The sequence below is a fragment of the Aquarana catesbeiana genome, linkage group LG03 (genome assembly GCF_042186555.1).
Source record: "Aquarana catesbeiana isolate 2022-GZ linkage group LG03, ASM4218655v1, whole genome shotgun sequence".
Taxonomy (NCBI): Eukaryota; Metazoa; Chordata; class Amphibia; order Anura; family Ranidae; genus Aquarana; species Aquarana catesbeiana.
Genome location: NC_133326.1, coordinates 743,075,242 through 743,098,378, shown reverse-complemented (window position 1 = coordinate 743,098,378; position 23,137 = coordinate 743,075,242). Strand labels below are relative to the sequence as shown.

The following is a 23,137-nucleotide window of genomic DNA, read 5'->3' as shown; positions in this document are numbered from 1 at the left end:
AAGCTTTTTGAAAAACACAGGGAAGGGTTATAACCCCTGTAACATTTGTTTTGCTGTCTGTGCTCCTCTTCAGAAGATTTCACGTCACTTTCTGTTCCAATGACAAATGTTTTTTGAAAATTTGGGGTTTTTAGTGAAACAAGGATTGGTGATAAAGCATCAGTGGAGAGGAGACACGTATTTCCCATATTAATTCTTATGCCCCGTACACACGGTCGGACATTGATCGGACACTGATCGGACATTGATCGGACATTCCGACAACAAAATTGTAGGATTTTTTCCGACGGATGTTGGCTCAAACTAGTCTTGCATACACACAGCCACACAAAGTTGTCAGAAAATCCAATCGTTCTGAACGCGGTGATGTAAAACACGTACGTCCGGACTATAAACGGGGCAGTAGCCAATAGCTTTCATCTCTTTATTTATTCTGAGCATGCGTGGCACTTTGTGCGTCGGATTTGTGTACACACGATCGGAATTTCTGACAACGGATTTTGTTGTTGGAAAATTTTATATCCTGCTCTCAAACTTTGTGTGTCGGAAAATCCGATGGAAAATGTGTGATGGAGCCCACACATGGTCTGAATTTCTGCCAACAAGGTCCTATCACACATTTTCCATCGGAAAATCCAACCGTGTGTACAGGGCATTAGACCGTGTACACACGAGCAGACTTTTTGGCAACAAAAGTCCGACGGCCATTCCAGCGGACTTTTGTCAGACTTTTGATGGATTTCCAACGGACTTTTGAATGAACGGACTTGTCTACACACGATCACACCAAAGTCTGACGGATTCATACATGATGACGTACGACCGGACTAAAATAAGGAAGTTGATAGCCGGTAGTTAATAGCTGCCCTAGCGTGGGTTTTCGTCCGTCGGACTAGCATACAGACGAGCAAATTTTTCGACCGGACTTGAGTCCATCTGAAAGATTTGAAGCAGGTTTCAAATCTACAGTCCATCCGATTTTCGACTGGAAAAGTCCGCGGAAGGTCCGATGAAGCCCCCACACGATCGGATTGTCCGCCAGACCAGTCCGGTCGAAAATTCCGCTCGTTTGTACGCTGCATTACAAAAGAGAATTTCCCTTCCTAGGGGTAGATTTCATCTCACTTCCTGTTGTCTCCTTCCGTTTGCAAGTAGGAGTCGTTTGTAATTGGATGTTTGAAAGTAGGGGCCTGCCCAATATACTCTGCAGACATTGGGGCCTTGGGTGTTGGTGTTGCCACAACACTGTAAGCCCCCACAGTTACTCTTGGTGGGCTCAGGAACGGGCCGTGCTGTGAAATTTTTGATCAAGAATTGTAATTACATGCCATTGTTGAATAGTGGTAGAAAAATTGGGCCTTTGGTGGTGGTAGTGGTGGTGGTGCTGGTGCCACAACACTGTAAGTCCCCACAGTTACTCTTGGTGGGTGCTGGAACGGGCCCTGCTGTGAAATATTATATCAAGAATTGTAATTACATGCACCTGTTGAACAGGGGAAGTAAAATTAGGCCTTTGGTGGTGGTGGTGGTGCCACAACACTGTAAGTCCTCACAGTTACTCTTAGTGGGTGCAGGAATGGGCCCTGCTGTGAAATATTAGATCAAGAATTGTAAATACATGTCCCTGTTGAACAGGGGCAGAAAAGTTGGGCCTTAGCCACTGCTACCACAACACTGCAACCCCTCACAGATACTATAGTTGGAGCGCAGGAATGAGCCCTGCTGCAAAGTATTGCAAAAATTGTAATTACACACCCGTTAAAAATTGTAATTACACACCCGTTAAACAGGGGCAGAAAATTTGGGCCTTAGCCCCTGGTGGTGGTGCCCAGAACCAAAAATGTTCTTACAAGTTATCAGCATGAAAATTGAGGAGGAAGAGGATTGTCACTCAGCAAGCATAACAGGATAGTCACTCAGCATCAGCACAGGCAGTCTTGAAGGGATCTCACATTAAAATTTGCACAAACCTTTCTGCAAGGCCTCCTGAAGATGTTTCATCCTCTGCTCCCTCTGCAACAGCAAGATAAGGTCTGCAACCTTACCCTTGTAATGTGGATCAAGGAGGGATGGCAGCCAGTAATGATCACTCCCCTTGATACCACGAATACAAGGATCCTTCCGCAGGCTTTGCAGGATCAGGGAGGCCATGCAGCGTAGGTTTGCTGAGGCATTCGGTCCAGAGTCCTCTGGGTCACTAAGGACGACATGATCCGCAGCCACCTCCTCCCAGCCACGTACAAGTCCATGGGTTTCTTCGGACTGTAAATGATCCCTTGAAGACTGCTGCTGAAGCTGAGTGCCAGGCTCCACCTCAATGCTGACACAATCCTCCTCCTCTTCCTGTGTGATGCATGGGCATGCAGGAACACTGTCTGAATAAAGGGGGCCTTGAGAGGTAAGTAAGTCCTCCTCTTCCTCCCTCTGTTCTGCCTCAAGTGCCCTGTCCATTATTCAATGCAGCGTGTGCTCCAGAAGGTGTACAAGAGGGACAGTGTCACTGATGCATGCACTGTCACTGCTCACCATCCTCATGGCCTCCTCAAATGGTGACATAACAGTGCATGCATCCCTGATCATAGCCCACTGGCGTGGGGAAAAATGAAAGCTCCCCTGACCCTGTCCTGGTGCCATAGTTGCATAGGTACTCATTGATGGCCCTCTGCTGCATGTGTAGCCACTGCAGCATGGCTAATGTTGAGTTCCACCTGGTTAGCATGTCACAGATTAGGCGGGTCTTGGGCAGGTTAAATTCCTTTTGGAGGTCAGCCAGCCGAGCACTGATATTATATGACCAGCGGAAATGCACACAGACTTTCCTGGCCTGCCTCAGGACATCCTGTAAGCCCGGGTACCTGCCCAAGAACCGCTGCACCACCAAGTTAAGGACGTGAGCCAAACAGGGCACATGGGTCAGTTGTCCCTGTCGGAGGGCAGATAGGAGCTTGGTGCCATTGTTGCAAAACACCATTCCTGGCTTAAGCTGGCATGGCATCAACTACCTCTGAACCTGCCCCTGCAGAGCTGACAGAACCTCTGCTCCAGTGTGGCTCCTGTCCCCCAAGCACACCAGCTCAAGCACCGCATGGCATCTTTTGGCCTGCATACTTGCGTAGCCCCTTGATCGGCTACAGAGCACCGCTGGTTCCGAGGACAAAGCACAGGAAGAGGCCATGGAGGGAGAAGAAGAGGAGGGGGTGGAGGAGAGAGGTGTGTCACAATCATTAGTAGTGGCATTTTGGAGGCGTGGTGGCGGAACAACCTTCAACATTACTGCACCCTGTCCTGCATCCTTCCCATCTGCCAGAACAGTCACCCAGTGCGCAGTGAGATAGGTAACGTCCCTGTCTGCTGGACCATGAGTCAGCGGTAATATGCAACTTACTGCTGACCGCCCTGTCCAGAGAGGCCAAGACATTGCCTTCCACATGCTGGTAGAGAGCCGGAATCGCTTTCCATGAGAAAAAGTAGTGTTTGGCAACCTGCCATTGAGGAACCCCACATTCCACAAACTCACGGAAGGGGGCAGAGTCTACCAACTGAAAAGGCAGCAGTTGAAGTGCTAGCAATTTAGCCAAGCTAGCATTCAACTGCTGGGTATGTGGATGGCTGGGAGCGAACTTCTTTTGTCGGTGTAGCAGCTGGGGCAGGGAAATATGCCTGGTACAATGTGACGTTGGTGTACCGATAGCAGATTGCCCACAAGTACTTGGCTGTGAAACACCTAATTCTACACCTTCATTCCTCTCAGTGCAGGGTTCAGAGAGGACTGAAGGTATAGTGGGGTTGGAAATCCCAGCTGATGAGGAGCAAGGAGAGGTCCGCTTATTCTTTTTTTGACTTTTTGACTACCATGCAGAGACAGCAGCGCCCTGCACATGCGGAGCTCAGCGGTGTGATGCAGTCGGTGTACTGCCCTAAGCTGGCCCCTGGAGGGCATCCTGCCTTATTGGAGATGTGCCTCCTCCTCTCTCCTATCAGGCACCCAGGTGGAATCAGTGACTTCCTCATCATCCCCTCCCTCCTCATCACTGGAGCATACCTGGCAGTATGCTGCAGCTTGGGGGGCATGACTGCCAGACTGCTGTCCTTCTTGGGCACCCCCTCTCTCTGGGTTCACGTTACTGTCTTCCTCTAGCTGGGTACCATCATTGGAGCCTTCAAAACGCTGGGCATCCTCTTGGAGCATGTACCCAACACTGTGGTCAAACAGTTTGGGGTACTCCTCAGGAGGACATGGTGGGGCTAGGGAAGGAGTGACTTATGCCATTGAGCCGAGGGAAGAGGCCACATTGGCAGCTGATTTGCCAGACAAAGTACCCTGAGCCTGGGTGAGAGAGGATGAGGACGGCTTGGTCATCCACTCTACCAAGTCTTCGGCATGTTGTGGCTCAATGCGGCCAGCTGCCTAAAAAAAGGACAAGCGTGTCCCATGGCCACGTGCTGATGAGGATGCACCGTGTCCACGATCAGCACTGTTGCCTCTAGACACAGAGCCTGCTTGCCTTCTTTTATTGGCTTGTGACTGTCTGCCTCTCCTTGTTGGCCTTCCAGACATACTAATGACCTGCAGTAAGATGTAGCTGCACAAAGATGGGATGTATATATATATATACTGATTATACTGCAGCTAGCAGAATCAACTGCCTGCCTGTAGTATTATTAGTATGAGAACACCAGCAATTGTCTTCAGGTAGCTTTAGGTGCACACTGTGCAGAGGACACACTACACTAACTGTAAATACTGTAAAAACACCTGCCTGCCTATCAGTATATTAGGAAGAGAATAACAGGAACGTATCTAGCTAAACTGAATACAGTGTGTGTGTATATATATATAAAATGAAGAAACAACAGGACCGATGCTTGATTGCTTGATGCAAATATTTCTTTTACCTGAATATTCCAAGAAACATACAAAACTTGAAAGTGCAGACATGCAAGCAACTGTACAGTATCAAGCATAAATCGCTCTTCATCAGGCTTCTCTGGCTGTGTGTGGGGAACCCGATATCATCTCCCTCTCTTATCCACACCCAACACATCACCACAAATGTATAGAATCTAATCGTTACCATTACTGATTAGCAAATCCTAAAAGTTTAACCCTCTCTACGTGAAACAAAATAACAAGTGACATTATAAATCCATAACCCAAAATATTTACAAAAGACAGGCCCATGTATCATAAAAAGTATCATCTCAATTCCGAGCGTTAACCAGAAGTCAACAACTTCTACTGCCATCAGAAATTTACACTTATCAATCAGTAACCAATCCGATTTATAACAATATAGTCTCAGATTTCTTAACACATTTCGATCAGTAGTTTGATTGGCCAATTTCTCACACGGGAATTCATTTCATTGGATCTGGAGAAGATATAAAGTATATATATTTTACACATCAGATGATTGAACTGCCCCGCATCCACAATCTATAGGAATAGATATAAATCATAATCTCTATTCATACCCCCCAGGTGCAGGGACTGTAATCTGTTAATCCACCAGACTTCACGTTTCTTCAACTTCAAAATCCTGTCTCCCCCTCTTTTATCACGAGATACTTCCTCTAGAACCATAAACCGTAAATCGGTATCCCTGTGTCCCATCTCAGAGAAATGACGTGACACAGGGAGACCCGAATGCGGGTGTTGGATCGTACTACGATGTTGCGCTATACGATCCTTAATTTTTTGGGTTGTTTCCCCCACATAGATGAGATTGCACGGGCATAAAAGGATGTATACCACATAGGATGTCTGACATGTATAAAAGCCATTAAGCATTATTTTACTTTTAGTTGTAGGATGGATGAAGTGATTACCCTTGAGCATAAGATTGCATTGAATGCAATTAAGACATGGAAAGCATCCATTTCTTTTCCTGCCCAGAAATGTGGTTTTTATTTCATGGGTGTTTGATCTGAATTCGAATCACGCAAAGTTTTATTCCGCCGATATGCTTTCATGGGAATTTGTTGAAATTCCTCTATCTGTGGATATGATCGCCTTAGGATTGGCCAATGTTTCCTCACTAGATTAAGAATCTTATCACTATACCTGTGAAATTGGAAAATAAATGGTATCCTAGATTTAGTTGATCTATATTTTTTATAATTACATGTCTTAACTGGCTTTAGAATCTTATTTAGGACAAGGGCCTCATCCCCACAACCCTGGCTGGTGGTTGTGGGGGTTTGCGGGCAGGGGGCTTATCGGAATCTGGAAGCCCCCTTTAACAAAGGGACCCCCAGATCCCAGCCCTTCCCTGTGTGAAATGGGAAGGGGGTACTTACCCCTACCATTTCACTAAAAAACTGTCAAAAATGTTAAAAATGACAAGAGACAGTTTTTGACAATTCCTTTATTTAAATGCTTCTTCTTTCTTCTTTCTTCTATCTTCCTTCATCTTCTGGTTCTTCTGGCTCTTCTGGTTCTTCCTCCGGCATTCTCGTCCAGCATGTCCTCCGCGGCGTCTTCTATCTTCTTCTCCTCGGGCCGCTCCACACCCATGGCATGGGGGAGGCTCCCGCTCTTCTCTTTATCTTCTTCATCTTTTTCTCTTATTCTTTTCTTATCTTCTTCTCTTCTTCATTTTCTTCTCTGGGCCGCTCCGCATCCATGCTGGCATGGAGGGAGGCTCCCGCTGTGTGACGGCATCTCCTCGTCTGACGGTTCTTAAATAACGGGGGGCGGGGCCCACCCGGTGACCCCGCCCCCCTCTGATGCACGGTGACTTGACGGGACTTCCCTGTGACGTCACGGGGAATGCCACAGGGAAGTCCCATCATGTCCCGTGTGTCAGAGGGGGGCGGGGTCACCTGGTGGCCCTGCCCCCCTCTGACGCACAGGACATGACGGGACTTCCCTGTGGCATTCCCCGTGACGTCACAGGGAAGTCCCGTCAAGTCACCGTGCATTAGAGGGGGGCGGGGTCACCGGGTGGGCCTGCCCCCCGTTATTTAAGAACCATCAGACGAGGAGATGCCATCACACAGCGGGAGTCTCCCTCCATGCCAGCATGGATGCGGAGCGGCCCGGAGAAGAAAATGAAGAAGAGAAGAAAAGAAGAAGAGAAGAAGATGAAGAAGATGAAGAGAAGAGCGGGAGCCTCCCCCCATGCCATGGGTGCGGAGCGGCCCGAGGAGAAGAAGATAGAAGACGCCGCGGAGGAGATGCTGGACGAGAACGCCGGACGAAGAACCAGAAGAGCCAGAAGAACCAGAAGAAGAAGATGAAGAAGATAGAAGAAAGAAGAAGCATTTAAATAAAGGAATTGTCAAAAACTGTCTCTTGTCATTTTTAACATTTTTGACAGTTTTTTAGTGAAATGATAGGGGTAAGTACCCCCTTACCATTTCACACAGGGGGGAGGGCTGGGATCTGGGGGTCCCCTTGTTAAAGGGGGCTTCCAGGTTCCGATAAGCCCCGCGCCCGCAGACCTCCACAACCACCGGCCAGGGTTGTGGGGATGAGGCCCTTGTCCTCATCAACATGGGGACAAGGTGTTTTGGGGGGCTACCCCAAAGCACCCTCCCAATGTTGAGGGCATGTGGCCTGGTACGGTTCAGGAGGGGGGGCGCTCTCTCGTCCCCCCTCTTTTCCTGCGGCCTGCCAGGTTGCGTGCTTGGATAAGGGTCTGGTATGGATTTTTGGGGGGACCCCACGCCAATTTTTTAAAAATTTTGGCACGGGGTTCCCCTTAAAATCCATACCAGACCTAAAGGGTCTGGTATGAATTTTGAGGGGGACCCCTACGTCATTTTTTTTTTTAAATTTTGGCTGGGGTTCCCCTTAATATCCATACCAGACCTGAAGGGCCTGGTATGGAATTTAGGGGGACGCCCACGTTGTTTTTTTTTTTTTTACATTTTGGTTCGGGGTTCCCCTGTGGGGAATTCCCACGCCGTTTTTATCAATGAACTTCTATGTGTATTGTCGGACCGGCAATGCAATAGCCGCGAGTAGTTTTAAATGGGTTTTTTCCTTCGAAATGTCATTTTGCTGTCAGACTGTTCTAAACACAGGAAATATGTGCCCCTTTACAGGCATACTATAGACACCCCCAGCTACGAAATTTAAAGGGATATTACACTTTTATTGTTTGACTTTAAGCATTATTAAAATCACTGCTCCTGAAAAAACGGCGTTTTTAAAACTTTTTTTTGCATTGATCCATGTCCCCTGGGGCAGGACCCAGGTCCCCAAACACTTTTTATGACAATAACTTGCATATAAGCCTTTAAAATTAGCACTTTTGATTATTCATGTTCATGTCCCATAGACTTTAACGATGTTTGCGTGTTTGAACGAACTTTTTTCCTGTTCGCATGTTCTGGTGCGAACCGAACAGGGGGGTGTTCGGCTCATCCCTACTATACTGTCCACTACACTACAGTGATCACTATACTATACTGTCCACTACACTGACCACTATACTGTCCACTACACTGACCACTACACTACACTGACCACTATACTGTCCACTACACTGACCACTATACTACACAGACCACTTTACTGTCCACTACACTACACTGACCGCTATACTGTTCACTACACTGACCACACCACTACACTGACCATTATACTGTCCACTACACTACACTGTCCACTACACTTACCACTACACTGTCCACTACGCTACACAGACCACTACACTGTCCACACCACTACACTATACTGTCCACTACACTGACCACTATACTGTCCACTACACTGACCACTATATTGTCCACTACACTATACTGTACACTATACTGACCACTACACTGTCTACTACACTACACTGACCACTATACTGTCCACTACACTGACCACTATACTGTCCACTACACTATACTGTCCACTACACAATCCACTACACTGTCCACTATACTGACCACTGCATTGAGAACTACATTGTCCACTACACTACAATGACCACTATACTGTTCACTACACCACACTGTCCACTGCACTATACTGATCACACTACACTGACCACTACACTGTCCATTACACTGACCACTACACTACACTGACCACTATACTGTCCACTACACTACGAACTACACTAACCACTATACTGTCCACTATACTACACTGTTCACTACACTGACCACTATACTATACTGTCCACTACACTGACCACTATACTATACTGTCCACTATACTATACTGTCAACTACACTACATTGACCACTATACTATACTGTCCACTACACTACACTGACCACTATACTGTCCACTACACTGACCACTATACTGTCCACTACACTGACCACTATACTGTCCAATACACTACATTGACCACTATACTGTAGACTATACTGTCCTCTACACTACACTCACCACTATGCTATCCACTACACTACACTGACCACTATACTGTCCACTATACTGTCCACTATAATGTCCATTACACTACACGGACCACTATACTGTCCACTACACTGACTGCTATACTGTCCACTACACTGACCACACCACTACACTGACCACTACACTATACTGTCCACTACACTACACTGACCACTATACTGTCCACTATACTACACTGTCCACTACACTGTCCACTACACTATACTGACCACACTACACTGACCACTACACTATCCATTACACTACACTGACCACTACACTACACTGACCACTATACTGTCCACTACACTACAAACTACACTACACTGACCACTACACTGATCACTATACTGTCCACTACACTGTTCTCTACACTATACTGTCCACTACACTACACTGACCACTATACTGTCCTCTACACTACACTGACCACTACACTGTCCACTACACTGACCACTATACTGTCCACTACACTGACCACTATACTGTCCACTACACTGACCACACAACTACACTGACCATTACACTATACTGTCCACTACACTGACCACTATATTCTCCACTACACTGACCACTATCCTGTCCACTACACTATACTGAGTCCTCTGACGGCCACTACATCCTCCGGAACATCCCTGGTGTCAGTGTGTGGGCAGCGGCTTGGTGCAGCTGCCCTAGAAGAGGGGGTTCACACACTGCTCCGTTCAGCTGTGAATGAGCCAGCTTGTGACACACAGCACTTCTCGCCCCTCTCTCCCTGCCTGTGCGTTACATCGATGAAGAGCAAGAGGGAGCGGGAAGAATAAACAAGTAGTCGACAGCCACATTAAAGCCCCTCCTGCACCATTCAACCTTTATATCTGGGCTGAGGATAAAGCCACAGGCACTTGTGACCTCCCTAAACAAGAGATCTAACAAGCTGGTAAGCGGCAGTATTATTACTGGTGGATGATCTTTCCTATCATACTCTATCACATCTTCCTGGGTGTCGTGATTACATGTCACTACAGAATAGAGGGTTGAGGAACCATCACTTGAACTGTCATTATGAACCATACGTCTTTTTAACAATCCAATGGAGTAGATTGGACATTTGGAGAACTCTTGTAGTCTTCATTGTGTCATTTTTGTATATTTTTTTGCATACTTCACTTGTGTTATGTTTATCATTTATGCAATACTGGGTTACACAGAAATTTTACAAGTCTATTATATCAGATTAATCACGTATATGTCACTTTATTTTTGTTTATAATAAGCATACAGCGCAGCTTTTTCTTTTTTGTTTTGTTTGCTGTGTGTGTCTCATATTAGAGTTGCCGCTTTTTTTCTCATTTTTGATGTCATTCTTATAGTGACACTAGGATAGTGCAGTAAAACACTTTTTCCACACTACACTGTCCACTATACTGACCACTACACTGTCCACTACACTGAGAACTACACTGTCTACTACACTACACTGACCCTTATACTGTCCACTACACTACAGCGTTCACTACACTGACCAGTACACTACACTGACCACTGTATTGTCCACTACACTGACCACTATTCTGTCCAGTACACTATACTGTACACTGCACTACACTGTCCACTACACTACACTGTCCACTATACTGACCACTACACTGTCCACTAAACTGAGAACTACACTGTCCACTACACTACACTGACCACTATACTGTCCACTACATTACACTGTCCACTACACTGTACACTATATTGACCACTACACTGTCCACTACACTACAAGGACCACTACACTGTCCACACCACTACACTGTCCACTACACTGACCACTACACTATACTGTCCACTACAGTGACCACTATACTGTCCACTACACAATACTGTCCACTACACTGACCACTATATTGTCCACTACACTGACCACTATACTGTCCACTACACTGACCACTATACTGTCCACTACACTATAATGTACACTACACTGTCCACTATATTGACCACTACACTGTCCACTACACTGCCTACTACACTATACTGTCCACTATACTGTCCATTACACTGTCCACTATACTGTCCACTACACTGACCACTATACTGTCCACTACACTGACCACTATACTGTCCACTACACTATACTGTAAACTACACTATCCACTACACTGTCCACTATACTGACAACTACACTGAGAACTACACTGTCCACTACACTACACTGACCAGTATACTGCCCACTACACTGTCCACTACACTATACTGACCACACTACGCTGACCACTACACTGTCCATTACACTACACTGACCACTATACTGTCCACTACACTACACTGACCACTATACTGTTTACTACACTATGAACTACACCACAATGACCACTATACTGTCCACTATACTACACTGTTCACTACACTGACCACTATACTATACTGTCCACTACACTGACCACTATACTATACTGTACACTATACTATCCACTATACTATACTGTCCACTACACTACAGTGACCACTATACTATACTGTCCACTACACTACACTGACCACTATACTGTCCACTACACTACACTGACCACTACACTGACCACCACACTACACTGACCACTATACTGTCCACTACACTACACTGACCACTATACTGTACACTATACTACACTGTTCACTACACTGACCACTATACTATTCTGTCCACTATACTGACCACTATACTATACTGTCCACTATACTACATTGTCCACTATACTATACTGTCCACTACACTACATTGACCACTATACTATACTGTCCACTACACTACACTGACCACTATACTGTCCACTACACGGACCACTATACTACACTGACCACTACACTGTCCACCATACTACACTGAGCACTATACTACACTGAGCACTATATTGTCCACTACACTACACTGACCACTATACTGTCCACTACACTGACCACACCACTACACTGACCACTACACTATACTGTCCACTACACTACACTGATCACTATACTGTCCACTACACTGCACTGTCCACTACACTGTCCACTACACTATACTGACCACACAAGAACATGAATAATCAAAAGTGCTAATTTTAAAGGCTTATATGCAAGTTATTGTCATAAAAAGTGTTTGGGGACCCAGGTCATGCCCCAGGGGACATGTATCAATGCAAAAAGTTTTAAAAATGTCCTTTAGGTCTGGTATGGATTTTAAGGGGAACCCCGCACCAAAATAAAAAAAATGGCGTGGGGTCCCCCCAAAAATCCATACCCGACCCTTATCTGAGCATGTAACCTGGCAGGCTGCAGAAAAAGAGGGGGGATGAGAGAGCGCCCCCCCTCCTGAACTGTACAAGGCCACATGTCCTCAACATTGGGAGGGTGCTTTGGGGTAGCCCCCCAAAACACCTTGTCCCCATGTTGATGGGGACAAGGGCCTCATCCCCACAACCCTTGCCCGGTGGTTGTGGGGGTCTGCGGGCGGGGGGCTTATCGGAATCTGGAAGCCCCCTTTAACAAGGGGACCCCCAGATCCCAGCCCTCCCCCCTGTGTGAAATGGTAAGGGGGTACAAAAGTACCCCTACCATTTCACAAAAAAACTGTCAAAAATGTTAAAAATGACAAGAGACAGTTTTTGAAAATTCCTTTATTTAAATGCTTCTTCTTTCTTCTATCTTCTTTCAGTTTCTTCCTCCATCTTTTTCTTCTTCTGGTTCTTCTGGTTCTTCCTCCGGTGTTCTCGTCCAGCATCTTCCTCCGCGGCATCTTCTTCTCCTCGTGCCGCTTCACATCCATGATGGCATGATGGGAGGCTCCCGTTGTGTGATGCTTCTCCTCTTCTGACGGTTCTTAAATAGCGGAGGGCGGGGCCACCTGGTGACCCCGCCGCCTCTGACGCATGGGGACTTGACAGGGACTTCCCTGTGGAATTCCCCATGACGTAAGAGGGGGCGGGGTCACCCGTTACATTACCCCCCTCTGACGTCCATGGGGGATCGGGGTCAGATGGGAGGGGGACCTGTGTAAGTTCACCTTACAGATTTTTCTGTAAGGTGAACTTACACTTTAAGTAGCCATGCGACAGACTCAAGCAGAAGGGGAGACCAATAAGAAATGCTATATACCAGGCTTTATGAGAAATGCTACATACCAGGCTTTGTGAGAAATGCTATATACCAGGCTTTGTGAGAAATGTTATATACCAGACTTTGTGATAAATGCTAAATACCAGGCTTTGTGATAAATGCTATATACCAGGCTCTATATGTTGAATCTTTTCTCTCTATGTCAAATCTTTTCTCTCTATGTCAAATCTTTTATTTCTATGTAGAATAATCTCGGACTAATAGAGCTAAGATTAGGCACATTCGACTACAGGTTGGATGGCCACAGATCACTATTGTCAATGCCATGTCGAATCTCCTATCTATATCGAACTGTTGTCGCAACGAAAACAAAAAAAAAAGCATTTGTTTATGTCGGATCTTTCGGGTTTCGGATTCTGCATGTTCATCATCGTTTATTAAAATGATAACGAAAATACCCGAAATTCGGACGAAAATGCATTCGGATGAAAACTAATGCACATGTCTACTCTGCTGTGATTCTGGGCTGTATACTCTGCTGTGAGTCTGGGCTGAATACTCTGTCCTGTGATGAGCTGTGATGATCTGTCCTGAGGTGTATACTCCTGACACTATGGGTGGAAGCAAGTGGAATACAGGGGACGGAGTGGGTGGATGCTATAAGGGGTGGGGGTTATAAGTGGGAGGGTTCAAAAAGGAGGGGTGAGTCTGGCGCCCCCATCCTAAAACTTTACCAGCTGCCACTGATTCCATTCTGGACATTCTCTTCATATCAGGATCTGTGTATTACCTGCAGAGGGGGAGGAGCTCCCACAGACCATGTTCTTATCTTCTTCTTTCTATAGTTACTTCCCAGCCTCCTTCATCCCTTCATAGAAAAATAAAATGAGAGTGTTAAAGGAGGAAATGTTGCTGTGATGATGGAAAAGAGGGAGGGGCTCATACTGTGCTTTATAAGAAATTATGGAAAAGTGAGGGGCCCTCACCATGCAGGGGCCCACACACTCATGTCCATCCAACCATTGGGATAGCAGAATGTATGCCTGGTGTGCTGGGCTGTCATGTGTACAGGCTGAGAACACACATCTGATTGGCTCACTGACACAATGGATAAACAGTGGGGGATGGGGGGTATTTATATTTCTGTGAAGGTAAAACCTTGTGGAAGATTGTAGGACCCGACTAAGATTATTATTGGTGGAACTGATTTTCCCCATCCCCATTTGTAATGATAAAACTTGGGATAAGGAATAAACTCTACATCATCTGGGAAATCTGTGATTGGCACAGGAAATCTCAATCATCTCTCTCATTCGGCCCGAGCATAAGTTCAGGCCGAATTTTGGTTGTTCGGACATTCGGCGAACAGCGAACAATATGCAGTGTTCACGGCAAATTTGAAAGCCGCGGAACCCCGTTAAAGTCTATGGGACACGAACATGAAAAACCAAAAGTGCTAATTTTAAAGGCTTATATGCAAGTAATTGTCATAAAAAGTGTTTGGGGACCCGGGTCTTGCCCCAGGGGACATGGATCAATGTAAATAAAAGTTTTGAAAACTGACATCTTTTCGGGAGCAGTGATTTTATTAATGCTTAAAGTGAAACAATAAAAATGAAATATTCCTTTAAATATCGTGCCTGCGGGGTGTCTATAGTATGCCTGTAAAGTGGTGCATTTTTCCCGTGTTTAGAACAGTACCACAGCAAAATGACATTTCTAAAGGAACAAAACTTGATTTGATTGTAAAAAAGGTGCAGCAAAGGATCTTATGTTGGTGAAACAGGACAGAAGTTGCAAGCGAGGATGAATTTGCACAGACATACCATCAAGGAACATAAAGAAGACAGTTTATGCACACCTGTGGGACATCATTTCTCACAATCGGACCACACTATAGAAGACCTCAATGTCTTAGTTCTTAAAGGGAATTTCAGAACTATCCAGGAAAGGAAAACGTTTGAACTAAGAATGATACTTCTTTTTGACACGAAGAATAACGGCCTGAATTTAGATACTGGTTTCCTTACACATTATGCTAAAGTTTTACGACCGCTCTGTGACTAGCATCCCCCTCCCCCCACACATTCCCATCTATCTCTCCCTCTGTCTTATCTCACTAACTCTGCTGCTATCTTTATTACCATTGATTTGTATGTGTTTTGGTTTTCTCTTTTTTTTTTTTCTTCTTTAACATTCTGCTTAAAAATTTGTGAATCAGTACTGCTTGGACCTTGAAGAAGGGGACATACCCCGAAAGCTTGTCCTGAAAAATTGTATGTTAGTGCAAATAAATAAAAAAAAGTATCACGGACAGTACTCTAAAGGAACAAAAGTAATTTAAAACTGATTGCAGCTGTAATGTATTGTCAGGTCCCGGCAATATAGGTAAAACTCATTGAAAAAATGGAATGGGTTCCCCCCAGTCCATTACCAGGCCCATTGGGTCTGGTATAAATATTAAGGGGAACCCTGAACCAAAACAATTTTTTAAAAAATTGCGTAGGGGACCCCCCCAAAGTCCATACCAGACCCTTCTGGTATGAATATTAAGGGGAACCCTGTGCAAAAAAATTTTAAAAAATGGCTTAGGGGTCCCCCCAAAATCCATACCAGACCTGAGGGTCTGGCATGTATTTTAAGGGGAACCCTGTGCCAAAATTTTTAAAAAATAACATGGGGTCCCCCCAAAATCTATACCAGACCCTTATCCAAGCACACAACCTGGCAGGCCACAGGAAAAGAGGGAGGATGAGAGAGCGCCCCCTCCTGAACTGTACCAGGCCACATGCCCTCAACATGGGGAGGATGCTTTGGGGTCTCCAAAGCACCTTGTTCCCATGTTGATGGAGACTAGGGATGAGCTTCAAGTTCGAGTCGAACTTATGTTCGACTCGAACATCAGCTGTTCGCCAGTTCGCTGAACAGCGAACAATTTGGGGTGTTCACGGCAAAATCAAAAGCTGTGGAACACCCTTTAAAAGTCTATGGAGAAATCAAAAGTGCTAATTTTAAAGGCTTATATGCATGGTATTGTCATAAAAAGTGTTTGGGGACCTGGGTCCTGCCCCAGGGGACATGGATCAATGCAAAAAAAGCTTGAAAAATGGCTGTTTTTTCAGGAGCAGTGATTTTAATAATGCTTAAAGTGAAACAATAAAAGTGTAATATTCCTTTAAATTTCATACCTGGGGGGTGTCTATAGTATGCCTGTAAGGGGGCGCATGTTTCCCGTGTTTAGAACAGTCTGACAGGAAAATGACATTTCAAAGGAAAAAAGTCATTTAAAACTACTCGCGGCTATTAATGAATTGCCGGTCCGACAATACACATACAAGTTCATTGATAAAAACGGCATAGGAATTCCCCACAGGGGATCCCCGAACCAATTTTTTTTTTTATATGATGTGGGGGTCCCCCTAAATTCCATATCAGGCCCTTCAGGTCTGGTATAGATGTTAAGGGTAACCCCAGCCATAATTTAAAAAAAAATGACATGGGGTCCCCCTCAAAATCTATACCAGACCCTTCAGGTCTGGTATGGATTTTAAGGGGAACCCTGCGCCAAAATTAAAAAAAATAATGGCATGGGGTCCCCCCAAAAATCCATACCAGACCTTTACCTGAGCACGCAACCTGGCAGGCCGCAGGAAAAGAGGGGGGACGAGAGAGCGCTCCCCCTCCTGAACCATACCAGGCCACATGCCCTCAACATTGGGAGGGTGCTTTGGGGTAGCACCCCCAAAACACCTTGTCCCCATGTTGATGGGGACAAGGGCCTCATCCCCACAAGCCTTCTTCTGGTTCTTCCTCCAGTGTTCTTGTCCGGCATCTTTCTCCGTGGCGTCTTCTTCCCTTCTTCTCCTCGGGCCGCTCCGCATCCATGATGGCATGATGGGAGGCTCCCGTTGTGTGATGCTTCTCTTCTGACGGTTCTTAATTAACGGAGGGCGGGGCCACCCGGTGACCCCGCCCCCCTCTGATGCATGGGGACTTGACGGGGACTTTCCTGTGGCATTCCCTGTGACGTCACAGGGGGGCGGGGTCACCCATTACATGGACTTGTCAAAAACTGTCTCTTGTCATTTTTAACATTTTTGACAGTTTTTTTGTGAAATGGTTACCATTTCACACAGGGGAAAGGGTCGGGATCTGGGGGCCCCCTTGTGAAAGGGGGCTTCTTAATTCCGATAAGCCCCCTGCCTGCAGACCCCCACAACCACCGGGCAAGGGTTGTGGAGATGAGGCCCTTGTCCCCATCAACACGGAGACAAGGTGTTTTGGGGGTGCTAACCCAAAGCACCCTCCCAATGTTGAGGGCATGTGGCCTGATATGGTTCAGGAGGGGGGGCGCTCTCTCGTCCCCCCCTCTTTTCCTGTGGCCTGCCAGGTTGTGTGCTCGGATAAGGGTCTGGTATGGATTTTTGGGGGGATCCCACGCCATTTTTAAAAAAAAAATTGGCGTGGGGTTCCCCTTAAAATCCATACCACACCTGAAGGGCCTGGTATGGAATTTAGGGGGACCCCCCACGTCATTTTTTAAAAATTTTGGTTCGGGGTTCCCCTGTGGGGAATTCCCATGCCGTTTTTATCAATGAACATTTATGTGTTTTGTCGAACCGGCAATTCATTAATAGCTGTGAGTAGTTTTAACCACTTGACAACTGGGCACTTAAACCCCCTTCCTAACCAGACCAATTTTCAGCTTTCGGTGCTCTCACATTTTGAATGACAATTACTCAGTCATTCAACACTGTACCCATATGAAATTTTTGTCCTTTTTTCACACAAATAGAGCTTTCTTTTCGTGGTATTTACTCACCATTGGGTTTTTTATTTTTTGGTGTTTTTTCATTATTATAAAAGAAAAAAGACTGAAAATTCAGTAAAAAAAATGAAATTTTCTTTGTTTCTGTTATAAAATTTAGCAAATTAGTAATTTTTCTTTGTAAATTTTGGCCACAATTTATACTGCTACATATCTTTGGTAAAAATAAGTACAAATCGGTGTATATTATTTGGTCTTTGTGAAAGTTATAGAGTCCAAAAGCTATGGTGCCAATATCTGAAAATTGATCACACCTGAATTACTGACGGCCTACCTATATTCTTGAGACCCTAACATGTCAGAAAAGTACAAATATCCCCCAAATGACCCCTTTATGGAAAGAATACATTCCAAGGTATTTAGAAAGATGCATGGTGAGTTTTTTGAAGTTGTCATTTTTTCCCACAATTCTTTGCAAAATCAAGATTTTTTTTTCTTTTTTTTTCCCACAAAAATGTCATATTAGCAGGTTATCTCTCACACACCGCATATGCATACCACAAATTACACCCCAAAACACATTCTGCTATTACTCCCGAGTATGGCGATACCACATGTGTGAGACTTTTACACAGCGTGGCCACATTTTGAGGCTCAACATGCAGGGAGCACCTCCAGGCGTTCTGGAGCACCCAGGCCAATTCTGACATTTCTCTCCTACATGTAAAAATCATCATTTATTTGCTAGAAAATTACATAGAACCCCAAAAGATTATATATGTTCTTTTTAGCAAAGCCCCTAGAGAATACAATGGCGGTTGTTGCAACTTTTTATCTCACACGGTATTTGCGCAGCAATTTTTTTAACGCTTTTTTTTGGGAAAAAAAACTGTTTTGTGCTTTAAAAAAAAACAAAACAGTAAGGTTGGCCCAATGTTTTGCATAATGTGAAAGATAAAGTTGCACCGAGTAAATAGATACCTAACATGTCACCCTTCAAAATTGCACACGCTCGTGGAATGGCGCCAAACTTCGCTACTTAATAATTCCCATAGGCGACGCTTTAAAATTTTTTACTGGTTACATGTTTTGAGTTACAGAGGAGTTCTAGGGCCAAAATTATTGCTCTCGCTCTACTGATCGCACCGATACCTCACATGTGTGGTTTGAACACTGTTTTCATATATGGGTGGGACTTACGTGTGCATTCACTTCTGCATGCGAGCACACGGACAGGGGCGCTTTAAAAATATATATATATATTTTTTTATTGTTCATTTTACTTTATTTATTTTAGTTTGACACTTTTTTCCAAAAAAAAAAAGAAATTGATCACTTTTATTCCTATTACAAGGAATGTAAACATCCCTTGTAATAGGAATATGGCATGACAGGTCCTCTTTAAAGTGAGATATGGGGTCAATAAGACCCCACATCTCACCTCTAGGCTGGGAAGCCTGAAATAAAAAAATAAAAAAACGATTCTGGCTTTGATCGTAGCGGTGAGTCGGTAGAAGCACCAGAGGGTGGCAGGAAGGGGGGAGGTCCCCTCTCGCCTCCCATAAAAATGATCAAGCAGTGGAACAGCCGCTATGATCGTTCTGGTGTATGGAATCGCTGGCTGAAAAAGCTGATATCTGAAAGATGCCCGTAGCTGCACCCATCATTCAGATATCCCCGCACAAAGTCAAGGATGTTGTATGACGGCCGGTGGGCAGGAAGTGGTTAAAAAAAGTTGTCCATTTATACAATATTTTTAACACATATCATATACATACCAAAAATGACACCCCAAAATAGATTCTCCTACTCCTCCTGAGTATGGCGATACCACATGTGTGAGACTTCCACAGCCTGGCCACATACAGAGGCAGAGTATATCCGAGTATAGTCGAGTATGGCTGAGCATGGCTGAGCATGGCTGGGTATGGCTGCGTATGGCTGGGTATGGCTGGGTATGGCTGCGTATGGCTGGGTATGGCTGCGTATGGCTGCGCATGGCTGGGTATGGCTGCGCATGGTTGGGTATGGCTGCGCATGGCTGGGTATGGCTGGGTATGGCTGAGTATGACTGGGTATGACTGGGTAGTGCAGGGTAGTGCAGGGTATTGCGGAGTATTGCAGGGTATTGCGGAGTATTGCATCGTATTGTGGGGTATTGCGGGGTGTTGTGGAGTATTGCAGAGTATTGCGGGGTGTTGCAGAGCAGTGCAGAGTATTACGGGGTGTTGCAGAGTATTGCGGGGTGTTGCAGAGTAGTGCAGAGTATTGCGGAGTATTGCAGGGTATTGAAGAGTATTGCGGGGTATTGCTGGGTATTGTGGGGTATTGCGGGGTATTGCAGAGTATTGTGGGGTGTTGCGGAGTAGTGCAGAATATTGTGGAGTATTGCAGAGTTTTGTGGGGTATTGCAGAGCATTGCAGGGTATTGCAGAGTTTTGTGGGGTATTGCAGAGTATTGCAGGGTATTGCAGAGTATTGTGGGATGTTGCGGAGTAGTGCAGAGTATTACGGGGTATTGCAGAGTATTGTGGGGTATTGCAGAGTATTGTGGGGTGTTGCGGAGTAGTGCAGAGTATTGTGGGGTATTGCAGAGTATTGTCGGGTATTGCAGAGTATTGTGGGTGTTGCGGAGTAGTGCAGAGTATTGCAGAGTATTGTGGGGTATTGCAGAGTATTGCAGAGTATTGTGGGGTGTTGCGGAGTAGTGCAGAGTATTATGGGGTATTGCAGAGTATTGTGGGATGTTGTGGAGTAGTGCAGAGTATTGTGGGGTATTGCAGAGTATTGTGGGGTATTGCCGAGTAGTGCAGAGTATTGTGGTGTATTGCAGAGTATTATAGTATGGAGGGATGGCTGAGTATGGATGGATGGCTGGATGTGACTGTATTTGTCACAGAGCAGCGTTGTGGGTGCTACAGATGCGGCCCACAACGCTGCTACCATCCGATCCCTCTCCCGCTCCTCCCCCTCTGTACCGATCGGTACACAGAGGGGAGGGAGGAACCAGGGGGCGCGCGAGAGCAGGATTCTGGGAGGACGTCCATGGACGCCCTCCCAGGATAAGCCGACCGCGCTGTAGCCGTCTTTCAGCTATGGCCCGGTCGGCATGTGGTTAAATTACTTTTTTTCCTTTGAAATGTCATTTTGCTGTCAGACTGTTCTAAACACAGGAAACATGCGCCCCTTTACAGGCATACTATAGACACCCCCCAGGTACGAAATTTAAAGGAATATTACACTTTTATTGTTTGACTTTAAGCATTTTTAAAATCACTGCTGCCGAAAAAACGTCCGTTTTTAAAACTTTTTTTGCATTGATCCATGTCCCCTGGGGCAGGACCCAGGTCCCCAAACACTTTTTATGACAATAACTTGCATATAAGCCTTTAAAATTAGCACTTTTGATTATTCATGTTCGTGTCCCATAGACTTTAATGGTGTTCGCGTGTTCAAACAAATTTTTTGCCTGTTCGCATGTTCTGGTGCGAACCGAACAGGGGGGTGTGGGGTTCTGTGTGCAGGGGGCTTAACAGAATCTGGAAGCTCCCTTTAACAATGAGACCCCCAGATCCCGGCATCCCCCCTATGTGAATTGGTGTCGGGTACATTGTACCCCTACCGTTTCACAAAAAAAGTGTCAAAAATAGTAAAAAAGTCATTTATTAAAAGAAAAAGGCCCTGCGATGTAGATCCTTCTCACGCCGCCCGACGAGCCGGAAAAAAAATAAGCCGCAACAGCTCTGCCTCCATGGGGGGATCCTGCCGAGTGATGCTTCTTCTCAATGACAGCTGTTTTATAGCTGAGGTCGGGGCAACTCGTCGACATAAATAGGCGATCCTGCCATGTGACATCAGAGGAGGACGTGTCTCCTGTTTACATTACCAGGTGGCCTCGCCCTCAGCTATATTACAGCTGTCACAGAGAAGAAGCGTAATTTGGTGGGAGCCTCCCATGGAGGCAGAGCTGTTGCGGCTTTTTTTTTCTTTTTTTGATCCATCTGGCGGCATGAGATGGCTCTGCATCACGGGACATTTTAATTTTTTTAATTTTTTTTTAAAAGGACTTGCTCTAAAGTTTTTGTGAAATGGTAGGGGTACAATGTACCCATTACCAATTCACATAGGGGGAGCCCGGGATCTGGGGGTCCCCTTGTTAAAGGGGCTTCCAGATTCCGATAAGCCCCCTGCCTAAAGACCCCCACAGCCACTGGGCAAGGGTTGTGGGGATGAGGCCCTTGTCCCCATCAACATGGGGACAAAGTGCTTTGGGGAAAGCAACCTCCCCACATTGAGGGCATGTGGCCTGGTATGGTTCAGAAGAGGGGGCGCTCTCTTGTCCCCCTCTTTTCCTGGCACCTGCTAGGTTGTGTGCTCGGATAAGGGTCTGGTATGGATTTTGGGGGACCCCTACACCTTTTTTTTTATTTGGCGCAGGGTTCGCCTTAATATCCATACCAGACTTGAATGGCCTGGTATGGATTTTGGGGGGATCTCCACGCAATTTTTTTTTTTTAAATGTATATTAATACCAGACCCAAAGGGCCTGGTGATGGACTGGGGGGAACCTATGCCATTTTTTTTCAATGAGTTTTATCTATATTGCCAAGACCCGACAATTCATTACAGCCACGATCAGATTTAAATTACCTTTTTCCTTTAGAAATGTCATTTTGCTGTGGTATTGTTCTAAACACAGGAAAAATGTGTCACTTTACAGGCATACTATAGACACCCCACAGGCACAATATTTAAAGGAATTTTCATTTTTATTGTTTCAATTTAAGCATTAATAAAATCACTGCTCTCGAAAAAACGCCTGTTTTTAAAACTTTCCTTTGCATTGATCCATGTCCCCAGGGGCAGGACCCGGGTCCCCAAACACTTTTTATGACAATAACTTGCGTAAAAGCCTTTAAAATTAGCACTTTTGATTTTTCATGTTTGTGTTCCTATTCATTATCTTTATAACTACA

General features: G+C 45.4%; 1 protein-coding gene across 1 annotated transcript in view; it reads right to left on the bottom strand.

The window, feature by feature from the left end:
• The window catches only part of LOC141133874 (NACHT, LRR and PYD domains-containing protein 3-like), a gene marked incomplete in the record, with an annotated part of 735,962 nt that overhangs the window by 19,087 nt on the left and 693,738 nt on the right, over positions 1-23,137 (bottom strand). Inside the window, 1 exon segment of the mRNA XM_073623461.1 lies at positions 14,184-14,261. Coding sequence (XP_073479562.1) covers positions 14,219-14,261 — 43 coding nt within the window.